The sequence below is a fragment of the Lepisosteus platostomus genome, chromosome 3 (genome assembly GCF_059453375.1).
Source record: "Lepisosteus platostomus isolate fLepPlt1 chromosome 3, fLepPlt1.hap1, whole genome shotgun sequence".
NCBI lineage: Eukaryota > Metazoa > Chordata > Actinopteri > Semionotiformes > Lepisosteidae > Lepisosteus > Lepisosteus platostomus.
Genome location: NC_142613.1, coordinates 60,035,763 through 60,054,924, shown reverse-complemented (window position 1 = coordinate 60,054,924; position 19,162 = coordinate 60,035,763). Strand labels below are relative to the sequence as shown.

The following is a 19,162-nucleotide window of genomic DNA, read 5'->3' as shown; positions in this document are numbered from 1 at the left end:
CTATGCTTAGTTCATATTTTCCATTTTCTTGCTAGACGCCAGGTGTAAGAGCCTGCCTGCAGTGATCAGTTACCCCACTGGTGTCTCACAGTATAAATGAAAGTGTGTTCCACCTACCTTAGATACAGTATGTACCTCACACAACAATGATTTTTGAAACACATTTTAGTTGCAAACAGAACTACGTTGGGCAAATTATAGCTCCTCCCTCATAGCCTCCCTCATAGAGTCACGAGTTCAGTTGTTGGCTGGCGTGCCTTTGGTGTGGAGTTTGAATACTCCAGCTATCTGAATCCTTCCAATGACATGCAAGTGTCCTGCAATGGATTGTCTCGTTCAAGATTTAGTTCCATCTTGCACCCAAAAATTCCAGCGTAGGCTCTGGGTTACAAAAATAGTTTTTTTTTGTGTCATGTCATGTGCCAAACCGCTTTATATCATACAGTGTTGTGGGAAGCCGGAGCCTATCCGGCAAGCAACGAGCGCAAGGCAGGGTACACCCTGGACGGGGCGCCAGTCCATCGCAGGGGAAATACAAGCCAATCATACATGGGGACAATTTGGGGGCCATGGTAAAGGCCGAGGGGGGAAATTTGGCCCAGACACCAGGATAACTCCCTACTCTTATCAAGAACTGCCCGGGGACCTTTAATGACCACTGAGAGTCAGGTCCTCAGTTTAACATCTTATCCAGAGAACGGCGCCCTCTACAGTATAGCGTCCCCGCCACTATACTGGGGCATTAGGACCTGCACAGATTGCAGGGTGGGCGCCCCCCGCTGGTCCCACTAACACCACTTCCAGCAGCAACCATAGCTTCCCAGGAGGTCTCCCATCCAGGTACCAACCAGGCGCAGCACTGCTTAGCTTCAATGAGTAGCCAGTTGAGAGCTGCAGGGTGATATACTGTAGCTGCTGGCTGTTTTTTTTGTGTGTAATGGATTAATTTTAGTTGAATGTAGTGACTGCTTATCATCATTAGTGAATAAATTGCAACTATCAGAACATTGGATAAAAGATAATAAGAAAAGATAAAGAAAGTATCAAAATAACACCTTATTATACTGAATACATTTATGACCAGACTATCTTTGTGTCAGCAAAGAGCTTGTATTGATGATCTGAAAATAATTTTGCTTGGACTTAGAATAACAGAGGAAACACCTACCATATGTACTGTACCCTGCTATATTGCATGACAACATGCTCAAGGAGAATAATTAAAATGAAGTGAAATTAACTGCATTTCATCAATTAGGTGCAGATGTGCCTCTGTTCAATTAGCCAAATAAAATGCAAAGTCTTATACTGAGAACAGCAATTTATCTCAATGAATTCTAAATGCCCCAAAGCCTAATTAATTTAAAAAGCCCTGAAATGGGCAGAACAAAAATTGATTACTTGCAATACCAAAGAAACAAAACAATCGGAGATATACAGTACAGATAAATCAAGCATTTTTAAGGTGTCTTTGTACAACAATATTTTGGTTACAGAGGCAATTAAAAAGGTTGAGTTTAAATATATATATTTCAATGGGGTATGTGAATTCAGGTGCATTCTAAGTCATCTGTACTGATTTGTATCTTACAGTGCCCTACAATAGCTCCTAGCCATCTGCCACTGGGAGCGAGTACAGATTGTTCACTGCCTTATCCCCGACTCTCACAATCATGAGAAAGAACTAAGCATCACAGACTCTGTTCCTGCTTGTTTTAAAACTGAAGTTTTGATTTTTATTCAGTAAGCTGTTTTTCTTTATTATTCAGGAGGATGAAAATGCATCTTTTCTTCCTGAATATAGCATTCATAATAGTTCATTTTCAGATGGAGGCAAATAAAATACATATGGCCAAATGTTTTCTCTGCCATTCCATTTAAGGAAATAATTCACTGGTTAAATAAATAATGTTAATACATAAACTAAAACAATAATTAATCTGTTCCAATTTCTATCCAATTACTTTAAAGAACACCATTGGGATTGTTTTATAATTCCTAAAAACTGGAATGCTTGCAATGTTATAGTGGAGAGACATTACTACTACAGTACAGGGGTGTAACCCCGGCGTCCTGGCCAAATTTCCCATTGGCCCTTACCAATCATGGCCTCCTAATAATCCCCCTCTATGAATTGGCTACTCTGCTCTCCTCCCCACTGATAGCTGATGTGTGGTGAGGGTTCTGGCGCACTATGGCTGCCGTCGCATCATCCAGGTGGATGCTGCACATTGGTGGTGGTGGAGGGGAGTCCCCATTACCTGTAAAGCGCTTTGAGTGGAGTGTCCAGAAAAGCGCTATATAAGTGTAAGCAATTATTATTATTATTATTATTATTATTATTATTATTATTATTATTATTATTATTACATGACCCAGTTGTTTACCATGTTCCTGTGAGCAACACTTCCAGTCTGACAAAGGTTGGATAAAGAAAACCCAAATAGTTTCAGTCATACTGTACATAAAATATGCAAAAAATATAGGATGATGCATAAATATACATAAATATAGGGTAATGCTGACCAAATACTGTATTGGTACCTTTGTAGCAGCAGTGAATATTAAAACACTGAAGATTTTTAGAAAGCCCTTTTTATGGTCTTGAATTGACACTAACCCTGCTGCAGCATAGCTTTGCTGGTTCAAGCTTTTAGAAATTGTGACAATTAAACTATTATTCCAAACAGATTTGGTAAAGTTTAGTTCACTACTGTAACTTAGTGTTTACTAGTTCGAGAATATGAATGTTGATCAACTGTGTGAGACTGATTTAATGTATGAATTAGACCAAACTTTTCTTTTCATCAAACTTGTATTTTTGATGTGTATTTTAATTGATTTTGGTCAAATCCTCGCAATTCCTATGTGAATGATCAGCTGTTAGTATCAAAGCAGACTATCATGTATAATGGCCCAGAGCCCATCCTGGAAAACACTGGGCACAAGGCAGGATATACCCTGGACTGGATGCCAGTCCATTGCAGGCCATACATGGACACAGACACACACACAGGCAATCACTGGGCCAGTTTTTTTACAGAAGATAAGTAACTTCCAGTATGTCTTTCAACTGTATATTTAACACTGTATAGAAATTTCTGATATTTAGTATTAGCATAATACTGCAATACTGCAATGGACTGGTATACCATCCAGAGTGTATCCTGTATTGGATAAAGCAGTTAGAAAACAGATGGATGGGAGGATGGAATTCTGCAATAATTAAAAAGCAAAGATATACCTAAAAATCCCAATTAGATTTTAACTTTACCAAGCAATCTAAGGTCTAGATGTTTTGTTACACTGTTTAATAAATTGAGTTAGTAAATGCCATTTTGGATGCTGAGTTTGAAAAAAGAGGAAGAAGGCAGAGTAGATCAGTATCTCCAGAATTGCTCTTATTCTTCAGTCAGCTAAAAGCAGAGGATGTTAGTACATGCAGCCAAAATAGATAAAATTTAGAGTGAAAAGCCTTATTTGATATAACTGAAGAAACAGTAATCTGTATTAAAAAAATGCCAAGCAAAAATTACAGCAAAGAAATTATCTATTTGCATGAAAAACACAAAATAAGAGAAGAAAGCAAAACTAAATCTTTGTTATACAACACAGCAAAGAAAAGATTCTAGAAATAATTGACAGAAGAGATTTGAGAATAGTGACTAGGTTCAAGAAAAGAGACTAAAAGAACAACTTTCATATATAAATTTATTTGCACAAATTTCAGGTGGGATTGACATGAAAAGGTTTTAAAGAATCAGAAACATGCAAGTCTCTTGTGGGAGCTATTACTTCTGGGCTTAATTTTACAGATATGCTTAACATTAACATTTAGCTCACTTTGTCAAAACTCAAAAACATTATCTGCAGACATTTTAAGAATGATACCTCGTTGAGCCTGACAGGTTGTTCTTAGTTACCAGGGGGGTTCATTCAGGAGTTACTGAGATCGGATAGAACTGATTTGTTAAGTGATCACACCAAATTTCAGCCAAGTCCTTAATTGGATACCCAAGTCATAAATGATGATGTCTAAACAGAGAAAACTGAATGAAGTGGCCAGATTTAAATGGGAAAGGCAGCAAACTCTCTTACATGCAGAACATACTGGTATATTGTAAGGTCCCATAAGTGAGTGTAGTGCAAACTGACCTGCCAACGCATTAGAAAACACTCAGGAAATTGATTTCTAAAAGACTGAGCCAGGCAACCTTTCACGCAGTAGCACACCCTTATCACATAAATACATACTGTACAAGTGAAGAGAAAAATTCTGTATTCACAACATAATTTTTTCACAAACATTCAGAAAAATTCTGTATTCTAGTGATTCTATATTCTTGTGAAGTACAATACTCGAAGCTAGAAATGACTGAATGACATCAACTGTGAGTTGATCTAGCGAACATTATCAAAGGGCCAGACCTCCCACCTCATTGAAGCAAAGTTGCAAGACCAGTCAAACAAAAAGGGAGGTAAGAGCAGGTGAAAATGGCTCTAGCCATTAACAGCAGAGCTACAGTATCCTTTAAATGCTAACAGAACATGAAAACAATATGGAAAAAAAAAACACCAACCCGATTGAAACAAAAGATCCAGTTTTGCCAGTGGTGCTGGAAAAAAACAGCACTTTCTGCAAAGTGAAGCATTCTAAGGTTCTCACACAAACCACACTGTTCCTGTTTTTGCCTGGAACATTCTCAGGAAATTCACAGAAAAAAATATCTGACAGTACCAATTAACCAGAATCAAGGGAAAAAGTAAAAAAACTAAGAGTGGTTCAAATTGATAGGGAAATGCCATGTCAGCCACATCATAAGAAAATCAAAGGTTCCATGAAATTACTGGGAGTCACCCCAAGTGGGACACTGAACCTCAAGTCTTGCACAATAATGAGAATCTGGACTATTAGAAATTACTGGTGAATAAATACTTCCACTGCACCAAGAAATAGATCTTGAGAAAATGGGGCAGTGATTAGAAAATAACAAATCAGGTAACTATCACATTTGGTGGATTGATGAAGTGAACTGTAAGCTTTGATCTGGAAATGGAAAACAGCTGCATGGGCCTTATCATGTTAAGCTCACAGTTATTTGCACCCATACCTGTATATATAGCTGGGTATTTTCTTGGAGCAATTCCGGTAAAGTACCTTGCTCAAAGACCCACAACCCAAAACCTTGCAGTTATAAATCAAGAATGCCTGCATCACATACTGTATGGTGGAAAAGGGAGAAAGGAAGTAATTGGGTAAAAAAACCTATGGGCATTGCAGTGTTTTTCAATTTAATTAAGGCTTTATTTTCCCCTGGGGGCGATTTGTTTTATGGCTCAGTCCAATACAACAATACAACAAAGACAAATGTTAACAACAAAGAAGACAGTACAGCAGTGTTTCAAGCGGTAAGAAAATCAAGTAAAGAGAGTAAAGTGATTGATTGAGGGAGTGAAATGTTTCCTGAGTCTGCTACCATTACACAGAGGTGTCTCTCAAATGGGAGTACTGGGAATTCACAATGGTTATCTGAGCCACACATCCAATAATGCCCCCAGCTTCATTACAACCGTCTGGTTGTAGAGGAGATTTATGCTGATTTGATTTACCCTACTAATAATTATTTAATTTTAAATTTAAGAAAGCATTTTTAGGCTATATACTGTATGTGTGTCTGTTTTCTGAGACTCACCTATTCAAGACACCTGCTACAATATTGCACACAGGTCTCTTCAAGGTAAACAAGAAGTACTCTTTGTGTTAGGTTAAAACCTAAGATAGCCCCCTGGCCATAGCATTAATAGAGTTAATGGAGTACCCATCTCTTTCACAAACAACACCAGTCATGACACTAACTTGCGTGGCTTGCTAGTACACACTGAGCTGGTTAATGCAGTGTAATCTGATGAAACTAAAATCAATCCTCTTTAAACCAGCCTGTAATAGTGTTTGTGAAATTGGGCCTTTAGTTGGCCCCAGCAATGATTCAGAGACACTATGTGAGCAGGATGGCTACCGCAACCTGGCACAAAGGAAGGAATACTACAAAACTTTACATTGACAGCCCTCACACATATGTTCTCATCTTAGCTGAATTCAATGCCACAGGACTGATAATTTTATTGTCCCAGAAAGATAGGTGGTGGTGCTGATTGACTATCCCACATGAAACTGTACGGAGCTGTATTTGCAGGAGTGTTTACAGAATGCGTGTCCTCAGGTAACAAGCAGCACAATGGAGGCCATCCAAGTGCAATAGAAACAGCATGTGCTAGATGTTCTCCGTCACAGCTAGTTAACTGCTTTATATTCTTTATAAGAAGTGCTAAATTCACAACTTCAGTTGTCATGGTTGTCATGATAACCCAGGAAGTCAAGAAGATGACCCAGTAAGAAGATATTATGGTACAACACCCAGAACTACTGTCCATAAGAGAAAGGAAAATTGAATAGTTTAACAATAATGCACCACTTTTGAGAGAATGGGCGAAACTATCTTTTGAGGAATATACTGTAGACTGTTTTACAAGAAAATAACACCAGAATACATTTTCTGTACCACATTATACTAGGAAATCTAAAAGCAGTGTCATGAATAAATGAGAAATCTGGGGGCAAAATGAACCTTAAATTTATTAAGGGGCTGATTATAAATGCTACACATGAAAAGCATAGAGGGAGATGGAATATTACTTAAAATCTGCAGTTACATAAATAAATAAAAGAGGCCAAACCCACAGTACCTACCACAACACCAGCATCAAATATTGTTGTACTGTCACCAACTACCATTTCAAAATGGATTCTGTGGTGAAGGATGTAAACAGTTGTCTTAATAATTCCTCCTTATATATTGCTATAAGTATATATTGCTTCCATATACAGTATATACTAGAATATGTAAATGATTTGCAACATAATCTCCTAAGATTTTTCCTTGAGTAGGTTTTCCAAGCTGTCTCTCATATTTATTTTATATTTTTGCTACAGTACATGCAAAACTCTTACATTAAATGTCACCTACCAATTTTTAACCCAATCCTAAATTCTCTTTTTGAATGTGCTTTCCCACATTCCCACATCCCCATTTTTCGCTAATCCTTTTATTTGTACTTACACAGACACATTTGACTAGTTTAAAACCAGAATTACAATTAAATGTACAGTAAAGTACTCCTAATAAAGGTTCCTGTGGTGTTCCTAATTTGAGCATTCACCCCATTATCTGTACACTGTTTCTTTTCATTAACTAGTTTTAAGGCCAAATGCACACATTATTTTGAATTCATATCACCTGCTATTTGGAAATTAATATTTTGTGAGGAACTTTAGCAAAAATGTTTAAAATTTAAAATAGACCAGATCATATGCTCTATTTGTATCCATTAATGCTGTCGCTTGTTCGAAGAATAGTAATAAGTTTGTAAAGCGAGACTTACCTTTTCTAAATCTATGATAACTTTCCCCAATAATCTTATTTTACAGATAATCCTTTGGTTTAGTTCAGATTATCCTTTCTTCCGATTTACAAGTAACAGAATATAATTCCTTGGTTCCATTTTGTTGCCTGAATGGGTAGAGTGGACATGACAAGCTCCCTTCATACTGGGAGAAGAGAGTCCATATTGTTTTACAGTAGAAACATGAGGATAATGCAGTTTACATAGTCAAATGAGAGGTAGCACTGGAAGAACAACACTTTGTACTGTGACCTGTTCTGCGTAGTGTTTTCCTACCTGTAAATGACCGTCCCCACAGTGAGAAAAGAAAACAAAACCAGAAAAAAAAACATACAGTACCAAGCACAAATTGGAATGGTCAGTAACTCACAAGAAGAGTTTGTCTATGGGAATAAATCATCACTACAAGACAGAGAACTGTGCAGAGATAACAATCACAATATATTTAACCTTGAACCTCAAGGAAACACTATAGACTTGAGGAAGAAATTGAAGTTAAGGATCAAGAGATTCTGAATGGTTTAAATATAGAACCTAACCAACTTTGGTTACTACTAGTAGTTTAATTTGCTTCTGGGAAAACTGGTGGATGTGTATGTGAGCCTTTCGAAGAAGGCTCCATATCCGAAATTTTGTGTTTCTTTTCTTCCCTTTTTAGCATGGAATAAACCTTTACCTGTTCCTTTGCAGCCTACGCATCCTGACGCAGCGACCTACTTGAACTATGATAGGAATAGTCAGAAAGGGTGATGGCAAGCACAGGGCTCTCAAAATATGCACAAGTAACCCCATTAATGCAATAAAACATTATTTCTCCAAAGATACTCAACAACTTATTCTACCATTTATCTGTTTTTTACTGTGTTTTTATTGGGACACAGAAAGTATAAAATACTGTTGAATGACTTTTAATGTTTGTTTTTTTATTCACTACCCCCAGAAGAAGCATGCTGTCCCCTTACAAAATAAAATAAAAGACTCTGGATTGCTCCCTCCCTGTTTGTTGAAATTTACTGGGTGAAAAATAACATGCACATCTAAAGTCCACGCTCACCCAGGGAGTGGACACAATATTTTAAATGTCACACTGAGAGGTCATCGAAGGGATCAATGTGTTCTTTAGCCTTTTACTTACATTACATAACATTGTCTAAATGGCTCATTATTGTTTCCTACTAGCAACGAGTACTGAAGCTTCTGTTATTCGTCTTCATTTCAGAACCAGATGGTGACTATCACAGGCTAACACCTAACCTTGTTATATACTGTATTCCTGCAAAAAGCAGAAGCACAAAGCAGATTCTAACCATTTGAAAAGCTCCATAACAAATTCTGCAGATAGTAAATATTTGATTTTCCACACTCAAGCTGAATTCTCCTTAGACTTTTTAAGAGAAAATACAATCCATACATCATTTTATTTGTTATCTAGATTTGTATTAAATGTGATTTATTAAAGTAAACATTTTAAATCAATTTGTGGAATTTTGTAGTGCATCCCAATAAATATGTAAGAGTTTTTTTGTACAAAGTACTGTACCATGTAAAAAGTAATTCCTGTGCTAAACTACAGATTAAAAAATCATTACAAAGATCCCTTTAGAAATTCACACAATGATGTGACTCACCTGTATCTTATACAGTATACTTCTAATGCAGGTGGAATGGTCACTTCTAAACACCCATTCATGGTAAAAACAGAGTGGCCAGAGCTGTACTCTGGCTATAAAATGTCCTGCTAAATGGCTTTGATTCAGAGCACCATGAGGGATACACCTTGCATGTTTTTCATTTGTGTTCTCTGGAAATGGCCTTTTTGTCATCAATTAAACCCTAATTTGCCCATACCTGTATCTCCTGCACCATAGAGTACTGTATGTGCCTCTCTTTCACTTGATGCTGTGCCAGACATCCTCCAATCAAATTGAATACAATTGTTCTGAGAAATCTGTGCCAGTGTTTTGGGGCTCATTCTGGGGGGGAGTTGACTGCTCTGACTTTCAGCCAGAGATGTTTCTATTTCCCCAGCCAAGCAATTTAACACCAAAGTATTAGGTACACTATTCCTTAATGACCTCTGCACTACAGGAGGTCATTCTTGCATTCTGGCATAAGACTGTACAACAACTGTACAACATCCACCTTGCGTCTGGGCATAGGCAACATTGACAGTGACCTGTTTCTGGACTGAACAGTAAACTGATACATCTGTTCTTTTTCTTTTTCCCGTTTACAACCATTTTTGTGCAATATATGCCAGGGACCTGTGCAATACATTTATATTTATATTTATATTGTGCAATACAACTTTTTTGTGTACTGTTCTGTTCTGGTTTGTTCTTTGTGTGTTCTGGACTGTGAGTAACTCTTCTTAGTGCACTTCTCACTGTACTGTTTGTATTGTACAGAATGTATTGTGTTATTATTATTGTATAATTTGTTACACTGTTGATGTGTTGTCTGTGTTAAGCTGCTGTTGCACTGCAATTTCCCTCACGGGATCAATAAAGTATCTATCTATATTTGTCTGCTTGATTTGTCTTAATTGTATTATTTTGTAAAAGAGAAAATTACAATTTTTCTGATTTGTTTTGTTTTGAAGAGAAGACCATAATTATGTGCCATTAATATTCTATCCATTACAAAATTTAGCACAGTACCTTTAAATAAAAAGCACTGAACTTGTTTAGATTGCAGTTATAACTGCATATACTGTATGCTTTTGTATGAAACTGGTTCTCTTTTATCTTTTGTCTGTTATGCTATGTTAAAGTACAACAATAACAATGTTCTGACATTAGCTGTTTAAAATCAAATCCAAAAATTATGTACATATAACAGTAACTTAACAAAAATAATGTGATGTTGTTTATTTATACTAGTCATGGTAGAATTCCATATTTTGTTACCGAGCAGAAATTCTATCTTTAAAAAGAAGTTCATAAAGACACTATTCAATACAAAAAACATCATCATGTATCTTGGTGCATTTACACCTTGGCATTTGCACCAGTTGCCTATTTGATACATTACAGAATATGCATTGGTCTTCTTTTTGATGATGAAGACCAATGCAAGTTTTAGTTTTTTAATTTTAGGTCAATTTAAATGTGTGTCTTTTGTAAAGACCCCTAGTTTACTGCAGTGTAGTTCAAGTACTTTTGCAAACCTGGATATGGGAGATTGACCTTATGATCCCACTTCCAGCTACCAAGCAACACAATCAATGCTCCTTGATTGTGGTACTGTAGATTGCTTCTCAACACAGACCCATCTGCCAGTGCTCATATGGTAAATGAAAGCAGAAAGATGTATTTATAAACATTTTACCAAAGTATGCCACCTACGCTGTAAAATAATGTCAAGCCCTGTTTATTGAACACTGTGCAAAACAGAAAGTAACAATACCCCTGTGTCTAATTTTGTAAGCCATGTTTCATTCAATTATACATTTTAATTTGCAAAAATAGAACATACTGTAAACTGTAAGTAAAAGTTCCTGGTAGACAGGTCCAGTGTAAATGACAGGTTCAGTGTTTATCAGAAAAGTAAAAAGTTCAAATTACAAATTAATCTTTAGTGTTAAATAATTGCATAAGCATATGGTCTCACAGGTACTGTATATACTTAAAAAAGAAAAAAAGTAACATGCTGTATCACGGTGTGTGTTATTTATTATAGACTGAATGTGGGAATAGGTATATATTTCTAGTAACCTTCCTTTGAACTTTGGATTGTGATCATAAGCAAACTGCATCAGAGTATTAACATAGTTAGAATTAGAGTAGTTTATTCATTACACATCATTGGCTTAAGAGAATGTCCTTACTTATAACTTCACTATATAAGCTTTGATCAGCATTAACTCTCCATGTAGATGAAACATGCGAAATGATGAATGACTCTGCTGGTGTGTGTATCGGAGGTCTTTGTTCTCTCCTCAGCAGTAACTGAGCTGCACTCATACAGCTGGACCACATGCTGTAAAACTGCTGATTCTGGGTGGTTATGAGAATTAAACAAAAAAAGCTGTGTTGAAAATGTACTTTTCGTAAAGTTGTGTGCAGCTAGGGAGCTTTAACGTTCAGAGAAGTGGAAACATGAGATTAGAATTTGACTTCCACCCAAACATCTGGTTAATAACACCATTTGTTGTAAGCATGAACTAAATTTCAAAATATATGTCTAGCAAAAAACATTTTAAGGTGCCAGAGAAGATATAAAATAGAATTAGGGTAGCCTTCTCTCACAGGTAACAGGAAAACAAGCAGTTAATATTTTTGACAATCAGAAACAACATTGTAACCACTACACACTAGGATCGTCTCTTTTGATTCAAGCACTGTCCAGCTTATTCAACTGCTGTGTTCACAGTCATGTTAGGGTTATTCATGTAAGACAGATAAAGAGATACTGTCTTACCTATGGTGGTTATAACTGTCCCAGCAAAAAAGAAAGAGCTGCTAAGATCCCACAGGCTGGTCTGATTGGGGGGCACTCCTGATGGATTTACTCCTTCTCTTATTGCAGATACTACCTGCTGTTGGTACAAAGAAAGAACATACGACAGAGAGTGAATATTTTTTGAAAGAATGGTGATGTATGGTGGTGTACTGGGTTTCAATCTGGGATCCATATTTGGGACTATGGATGTATTTGGTTTGATAACATTGTTTTTCACTTTGTCTCTTCTAGTTGTAAAACACAAAATATTGTACATCAAACATGCACAATTATAGGTAATGAGAAACAAAGAACATCATCGTTAACTACACAAAACAGCTAAAAAAAGAAAATGATGGAAATTTGGAATATATTACAGACTGAGACTTGGACTTACACTGTACATGAAATCATAACTGACAGTGTCCGTTTTATAAACCATTCATATTTTCTTAAATTATTTTAATATTGTATTGCAAGCCATGGTCTTAAAAACATCAAATAGAACAACAAAGTCATGTCAGGAAAAGGCTTAAATAGTTTGAGTACAGTATGATAGTTGCAGAAGTGTTAAACTGAAAAGTGCGAAACCCCTGGAACAGTTTATATCTGTAGCATTTATAGAGCATAGGCATGTGAATAAATATTTTCTAAATCACTTGCTTAAAAAGAGCACAGCACACTGTCAAGCACTAAGTAATGGAAAAAAAACTCAAATGCAAGTGAGGGTCAAAGCAACAGGCTGCACTTGCACTTTCTGTATCACAGTAGTAGTTCAGCTCATTCTAATGTGCTGCAGCAGAAAATATCTTAATAATGATAGACTGTCTAGCAACGTTTTATATACTGCATTAACATGGAAAAAAGATTCTCAAGCTATCAGGAAGGAAAATGGAACACTGTAGCCTGAAATCACGAACTGATTCATTAGGGTAAAGCATTATATTTGTCAAATGTTATTTTTAATATGTCTGGTCTGACTCTCTTAGTAGGGAGCTGCGTCAGCCTGTAGCTGCAAAAGAACAAGTAGAGGTTAATTCTACACTGTAAAACAGAAAGAAGAAACACAGCATTTCGGCTGTTGAGGACTTAAAAAGAAATAGTCTGTCACTGGATAAAGGTGTAGGATCAAAGTGACCCTAGCTTATGGATAATCCTGGGTCTTGGTGTTTTTCTTGAATAGGAATTCTGAAATCCTTGTAAAAAAATAAAGAGAAATGTCAATGAAATCATTACCAGGAGAGGTAAAATGGGGAACTATTGGCTTAGAGAGATCTTTCATCCTCAGTGCAGTATTAGATTATCCTTAAATGTGGATCACTCCTTTTCCCCTCTCTCCATGATTGACATAATTTCTTTTTAAATCCTCTCTATTCATTTACGGAATTCTAACCTCTCCTCTAGATCTTCCTTCATTTGGAGACTTTTTCCCAACTGTAAGCCCTACTCTAATGCTTGTCCTCCTGAGCTTTATATTCCTTTCACCTTATTTCCCTTACCTTAAAACTGAAAGGGGATCAAAAGTCAAATATTGTGCTTTTTCTTTTTGTATTTTTCAGTGTGGAATTAATCTTCACTTCTGTCATGCTTCTCCCTGGATCAATAGGTTGTTAGTAATCAAATAAGCTTGATAGAATGAAAGGTCAGGTTTCTAAGCTTCTGAAATTTTGGTTTGGACAGACGTCTTGTATATTGTTAATATGAGACAAAACATTGTTTATATGTTTTTTTTATCAAGTAACTGCAGTAAGAGTATCTTGTTTGTATGAAACATTAAATACTGTTAAATACATTGGCGAGTAAAGTGATGAACACAGGGTGTGATGACAATTGCTATAATGATTAGTACAGTAAATATAGGTATTTAGGGAACAAATTGGGGAGTACTGTCAAACTATGCCAGAAAGTCATTTCTGCCGATTGTTGAGTCACTATCCAAGGTCTTACAGTTATAAGATTTGGGTAAATTAGGACCCTTCAAAATATCACCTGTGATGATTTAACTTGTAGTTAAGAGTTCAATCCACATACTTTAAATAAGTCTATACCGCTGTGGAAATCACAACCTTGTGAAGAAACAGTACCTGGAAAGAACACATGTTGACATGTTCCTGTTTGATAAAAAGATAAAATGTATCTTATTTTAACAGAAATATACTAAAAATGCAACAAATGAGTATTGATGTAGCATTAGCATACAGTGTTTAGACCTCTCAGTATGTAATGATTCTAAAGATGTACCAAAAAATAAAGGTAGAACATTCTAGTATTTTTTAAATGTCAACTTAACAAATTATATGCCTTAAAAGCTCCAAATAGTATGATAGGAGTTATGTAATTATTACATTTAATTACTCTGCAGGTATGACAGATTTGTATTCTTTTTAAGGCAAAGCACATTGTTTTAACCAAACAATTTATATTTATGCGTGAATGCCATGAGTATCTTCCATCTCAATGTGACGGAGCCAGCTAAAATGGGAATATCTCTGCTTTTTCTATCAGTTTGTGTTCTAGACACAAGCACAAGCACTCCATTCAGTTTTATCAGACCAAACCAGAACAAAATAAGTCCCAGTGCAATGCATACAGAATGAAAAGAGTGGGGGCTGCAAGGTATCTGAGCCAGATCAGTTTAAAAAATGAACAGATGGATAATCACCCTGAGACCCAGTGAAAAGGGAAGACATTCATATAAACTCCAATGGTACATAGAAAGGATTGATCTTTCAAGGCAGTTGCACACTTGCATACAGTTTTAAGATAAGGTCAGATATCACATGGCCAAACAGTTTACATTTAACTTGCAAAGATGGCTTTTTGAGATACTGCTTTGCAATGTGTTTTATTGCAAATAGCCTGTGTGTCTAAGTACATAGTATATAGCTTACAACAAATCACAGAAAACTAAATGCTTTTCTAAAGTTGACAATCTTCACATTCCAAATCTTCCACATAACTTGACCTGAATCAGTCTCCATAGTAAAGTAGTAGCTTGGCTAGATGTGCATCAAGGATTATGCTTTAATTATTCAGTTTCAGTCAGGCAAGAGTTAGTTGTGTATTGTGTGAAGACCTGTTATCAGACTAATACCCCTATGTGAGTGTTATTTTGTTAAATAAATATATTAAATAACAAAAAACCTCCTAGGTTCTCTAAGTTTCACAGTTTCAGTTCTTGTGTCTTGCGCAACAGGTTAACAAAATAAATCAGAAAATATTAGACATACAGCAGGAGCAGGAGAAAGAGTTGGTTGAGTGGGGAAGGGAGTGAGTAAACTTAATTTACTCTCTTATCTGTTATTACTTTGCTGTAATAAACTTTATTACTGTACAGTATTGCTGTATTTATTATAGAAATTAAATAGATATAAAAAGTAAAGAAAATGCACTCTTCTAAGAATAAAAAACTCTAATACAGGATAAACTACTTCAAGCCACACAACCACACCATATTTTTCCCATAAGATATTAAGTCCTGCATTTGGGAATTTACCATCTGCAGAGATTTCAAGGGACCTGATCCTTACAAATACAGAGGTTTTACTGTACAGTATATACAGTATTACTGTATAACTCCTGACTGTGTCCACGATGTCTAAGACTTTTGTAGATCAGTATATAATGTTAGATTTTCTTTCCTATTCCATTTACTGCACATCTATTTTTAAGTGTATTATGTCAACCTTGTTTTAAAAATTAAAACTTGTATTTTGTTGTATGTGTTATATTTTGTTGCTGAAGTACAGTAACTTGCCCTGGATGATGAGTATAATAACAATAATCTCCACTTTTTTTCCTTTAAGTGTTAAATACGACTATGTGATTAATGTGAATAACACAGTTTCCATTAATTCACTATTACAATCGCTATTACAATCAATTTTTCATTACTATCATTAAGTAATGTGAAAGATTTTATCATATTTTGAATAAAAAAGCAGTCCAGAGATAAGAGCCACAGTAGAACCTTGCAGTGCAATTTAAAATTATTACCCTCACTGAATAAAAGTATATGGGTTAAGAGAAGCACTCAAAAGAAAACTGTCAGGAACATCTGAGATCCACAGAGCCCAAGTTATTACTCTTCTGTCATACAAGTTTCATTACAAAAAGACATTGCATTTTGCAAATTGTAATACGTTTTAGCCGACAATGATAAAAGAAAGATAGATCAATTAAAGGTGTAACGGTAATATTAACCGCTACCTACTGTAGGATGACTACAGTAAGCAATCTTCCTGTCTCCTTATTCTGTAACTTCAAATCCTAAGCAGTGAGACACTTCAACTTTATCTAAAATCCACCTTAATACTGTGAAAGGAACATCATTAGACTTAAAAATGAAAAGGTGGAGTCTTTGCATACAAACATATAAAGGACTTAAATTAGCAAACAGGGAAAGAGAATATAATGCAATGTACTGTATGGTGAGGTTCAGAAAAGGAGGGCCTGTAACTTTTTCACTGAGATACAACTCCTTGTAAAAGTCCCCCCACACTAAAAACATTAGCTTCTAATTTCCAGTTTAATATGTTTAATAATGTTGTTATTGCATTTCTGGTGTTTACATAGTATTAGGAATTAATAGAAAATGAGACTGTGTAATCAACTAATAATGATTAGAAACACCTCAAATATAACTTATATCCAGTGACTAGAAAGCAGAAAGAAATTAGTTATGCTCCTGAGGTTATGCCTGCTACTCAGATTATAATATGTGAATGCAAATTCACTTGTTCTTGCTTTTAACTTCTTAGTTAAACTGTGTCATTATCCACGTTATTGAATGTGCCATGAAATACTGTGCCCAAAGAGCATTTAAAAAGGATGTTTAGACAATCCCTTCAGGCTGTATTTGTGCAACCAACACTATTATCCTTCTAGCCAATTCCTTGGATTGCTCAGTAATTAATGTTAGGTATTCTTGAAATGAGTGCATGACAGCATAACGCACATGGGAGACACCATCTTAATGCAGTCCTAAAAACAGACTTCATGTTTTTTCACTAGCAAGGTAGTTAAAGAACTGCCCAGGGCTGATAAAGAAAGCTGAGGCTTCCCTTGATTTGAACAGGCGTTAAGTGTATTATTATTTTACTGATAACCCATGTAGAAAACACGATATCTCAAAACGAGCAGAATACAGCAGGGCTGCTACTGTATATAGCTTGAATTAGATGCTGTCACTACAGTACATTGCATCATTTTCCTTTTCCTAGCAGCAGCCATTTAGCCAGCAGCCATGTCACCCTGCAACTCACTGAACCCTGCAACTAGCTACCCACTGAAGCTAAGCAGGTGTGAGCCTGGCTGGTACCTGGTTGGAAGACCTTCTGGGAAAGCTTGCTGCTGGAAGAGATGTTAATGGAGCCATTAGGAGGCACTCACCAGACTGTGTGCATCCTAATGCCCCATTATAGTGACATGGACACAATACTGTAAACAGGCACCGTTCTTTGGATGAGATGTGAAACCGAGGTCCTGAAATTAAAATTCCCAGGGTGTTTCCCAGGGAAATTAAAATTCCCAGGGTGTTTCTCGAAAAGAGTAGGGGTGTAACCCCTGCATCCTGGCCAAATTTCCCATTGGCCTTCACCAATCATGGCCTCCTAATAATCCATTGGCTTCATCACTCTGTTCTCCTCCCCACTGATAGCTGGTGTGTGGTGAGCGTTCTGACGCTCACATTGCTGCACATTGGTGGAGGTGGAGGGGATCCATCAATTTCCCTTCGGGATCAATAAAATCTTATCTATCTATCCCCATTACTTGTAAGGGCTTTGAGTGGAATGTCCTGAAAAGCTCTATACTGTATAAGTGTAAGGAATTATTATTACCTATCATGTACAGAAGCTTCCTATAGACCTGCTGCTGTTATCTAACCAGGGAAATGCTTGCATCAACGGATAAATAACCAGCACTGAAATAACAGAAGCATAAGCAATAGACAGCACTGATGCATGTCTGTACATTAATGCTGCACATAACATAGTCCTCCAGTACATTCATTGTGTGCTCTGTCACTTCTATCTAGTTCATTTACGTCAAGACCTTTGCCTAAAGCTCATGTTCAATGAATCTGAATCTCATTCTATGAAACAACCCCATATAAGAAAGAAGGCAGTGTTAGTGTGCCAATTTGCTTTGTATCAGCAAAACATAAAATAGATAGTAAACTAAGACACAATGCATCACAATCTTTTAATATAATTACATACTGTATTTTGTAAAATTAGCCTTAAGGCCACTAACAATAACTACCCAAAATGATAAAGTAATTAATTTTGTGTATCATCTAGAATTGACGGTGCATAATTAGAAACTCCCACCAAGATAAAAAAATAAGAATCTCACTTACGAATCATGCAATCTTTTTCTAACCACTTTATCCCATACAGGGTTGCGGAGGAGCCTGTAATTATCCCAGAATGCAATGAGCACAAGGCTGGATGCAGCCTGGACAGGACACCAGTACATCACAGGGCACACACAGACACAGACACACTCACACTAGGGCCAGTTTTTCCCAGAATACAACTAACCATCCAGTATGTCTTTGGACTGCAGGATGACACCAGAGCACCTGAAGAAACCCATGTAAACATAGGGAGAATGTACAAACTGCATGCACATTGCACCCCAGGAACTGAACCCAGGGCACCAGTGCTGTGAGGCACCCATGCTTACACTACCCCTTCACCACTGCACCCCCCCCCCCACAAGCTGCAAAATCCTCAAATTATTTTGATTATAAATACTAGACTTGAGAAAGTATCTTACAGTATATGTATCTTATGAAGATATAACTTAACACCGGGCTCCTAACTGCTCTGAACATTCCTAGTAACATCTTGAGTACTCTATCAATATCATCTTAACTGCTATGATTATTATATGATTTTACTATTATGATATACTATATAAATGTATGAAATTAAGTAAAAAAATAACTTCATTGGTTGTACAAGCTGTAAAAAACGTTATATATTTAGTATTCGATATTTCTAGATAGTATATAAAGAATTTTGATAAAGTTTTATGAAGCTTGATGAAGTCAAGCTAAAGTGATGTTTTCTCCATTGTGATTCCTTTAGTCTGTCTCACCTACGGTTTGTACAAGATTTCTCTTTTCATGCATGTAAATGGCTTCAGGCACCATTTAGTTTAAACATTGTTTAATTGCCTGGAAGAAGAATTCCTTAAAGCCACATTGTCAGCTTGCTGACAGAGGTAAAAATGTAAGGTGAACCAGACA

At 36.3% G+C, this 19,162-nt stretch overlaps 1 protein-coding gene across 2 annotated transcripts in view; it reads right to left on the bottom strand.

Moving 5' to 3' along the window:
* kcnk2a (potassium channel, subfamily K, member 2a) overlaps positions 1-19,162 on the bottom strand; it is a 52,402-nt gene that overhangs the window by 24,766 nt on the left and 8,474 nt on the right. For both annotated transcript variants that reach the window (XM_088626235.1, XM_088626236.1), the window contains exon 3: positions 11,884-12,001. In XM_088626235.1, coding sequence (XP_088482361.1) covers positions 11,884-12,001 — 118 coding nt within the window. The remainder of the gene's footprint in view (positions 1-11,883; positions 12,002-19,162) is intronic.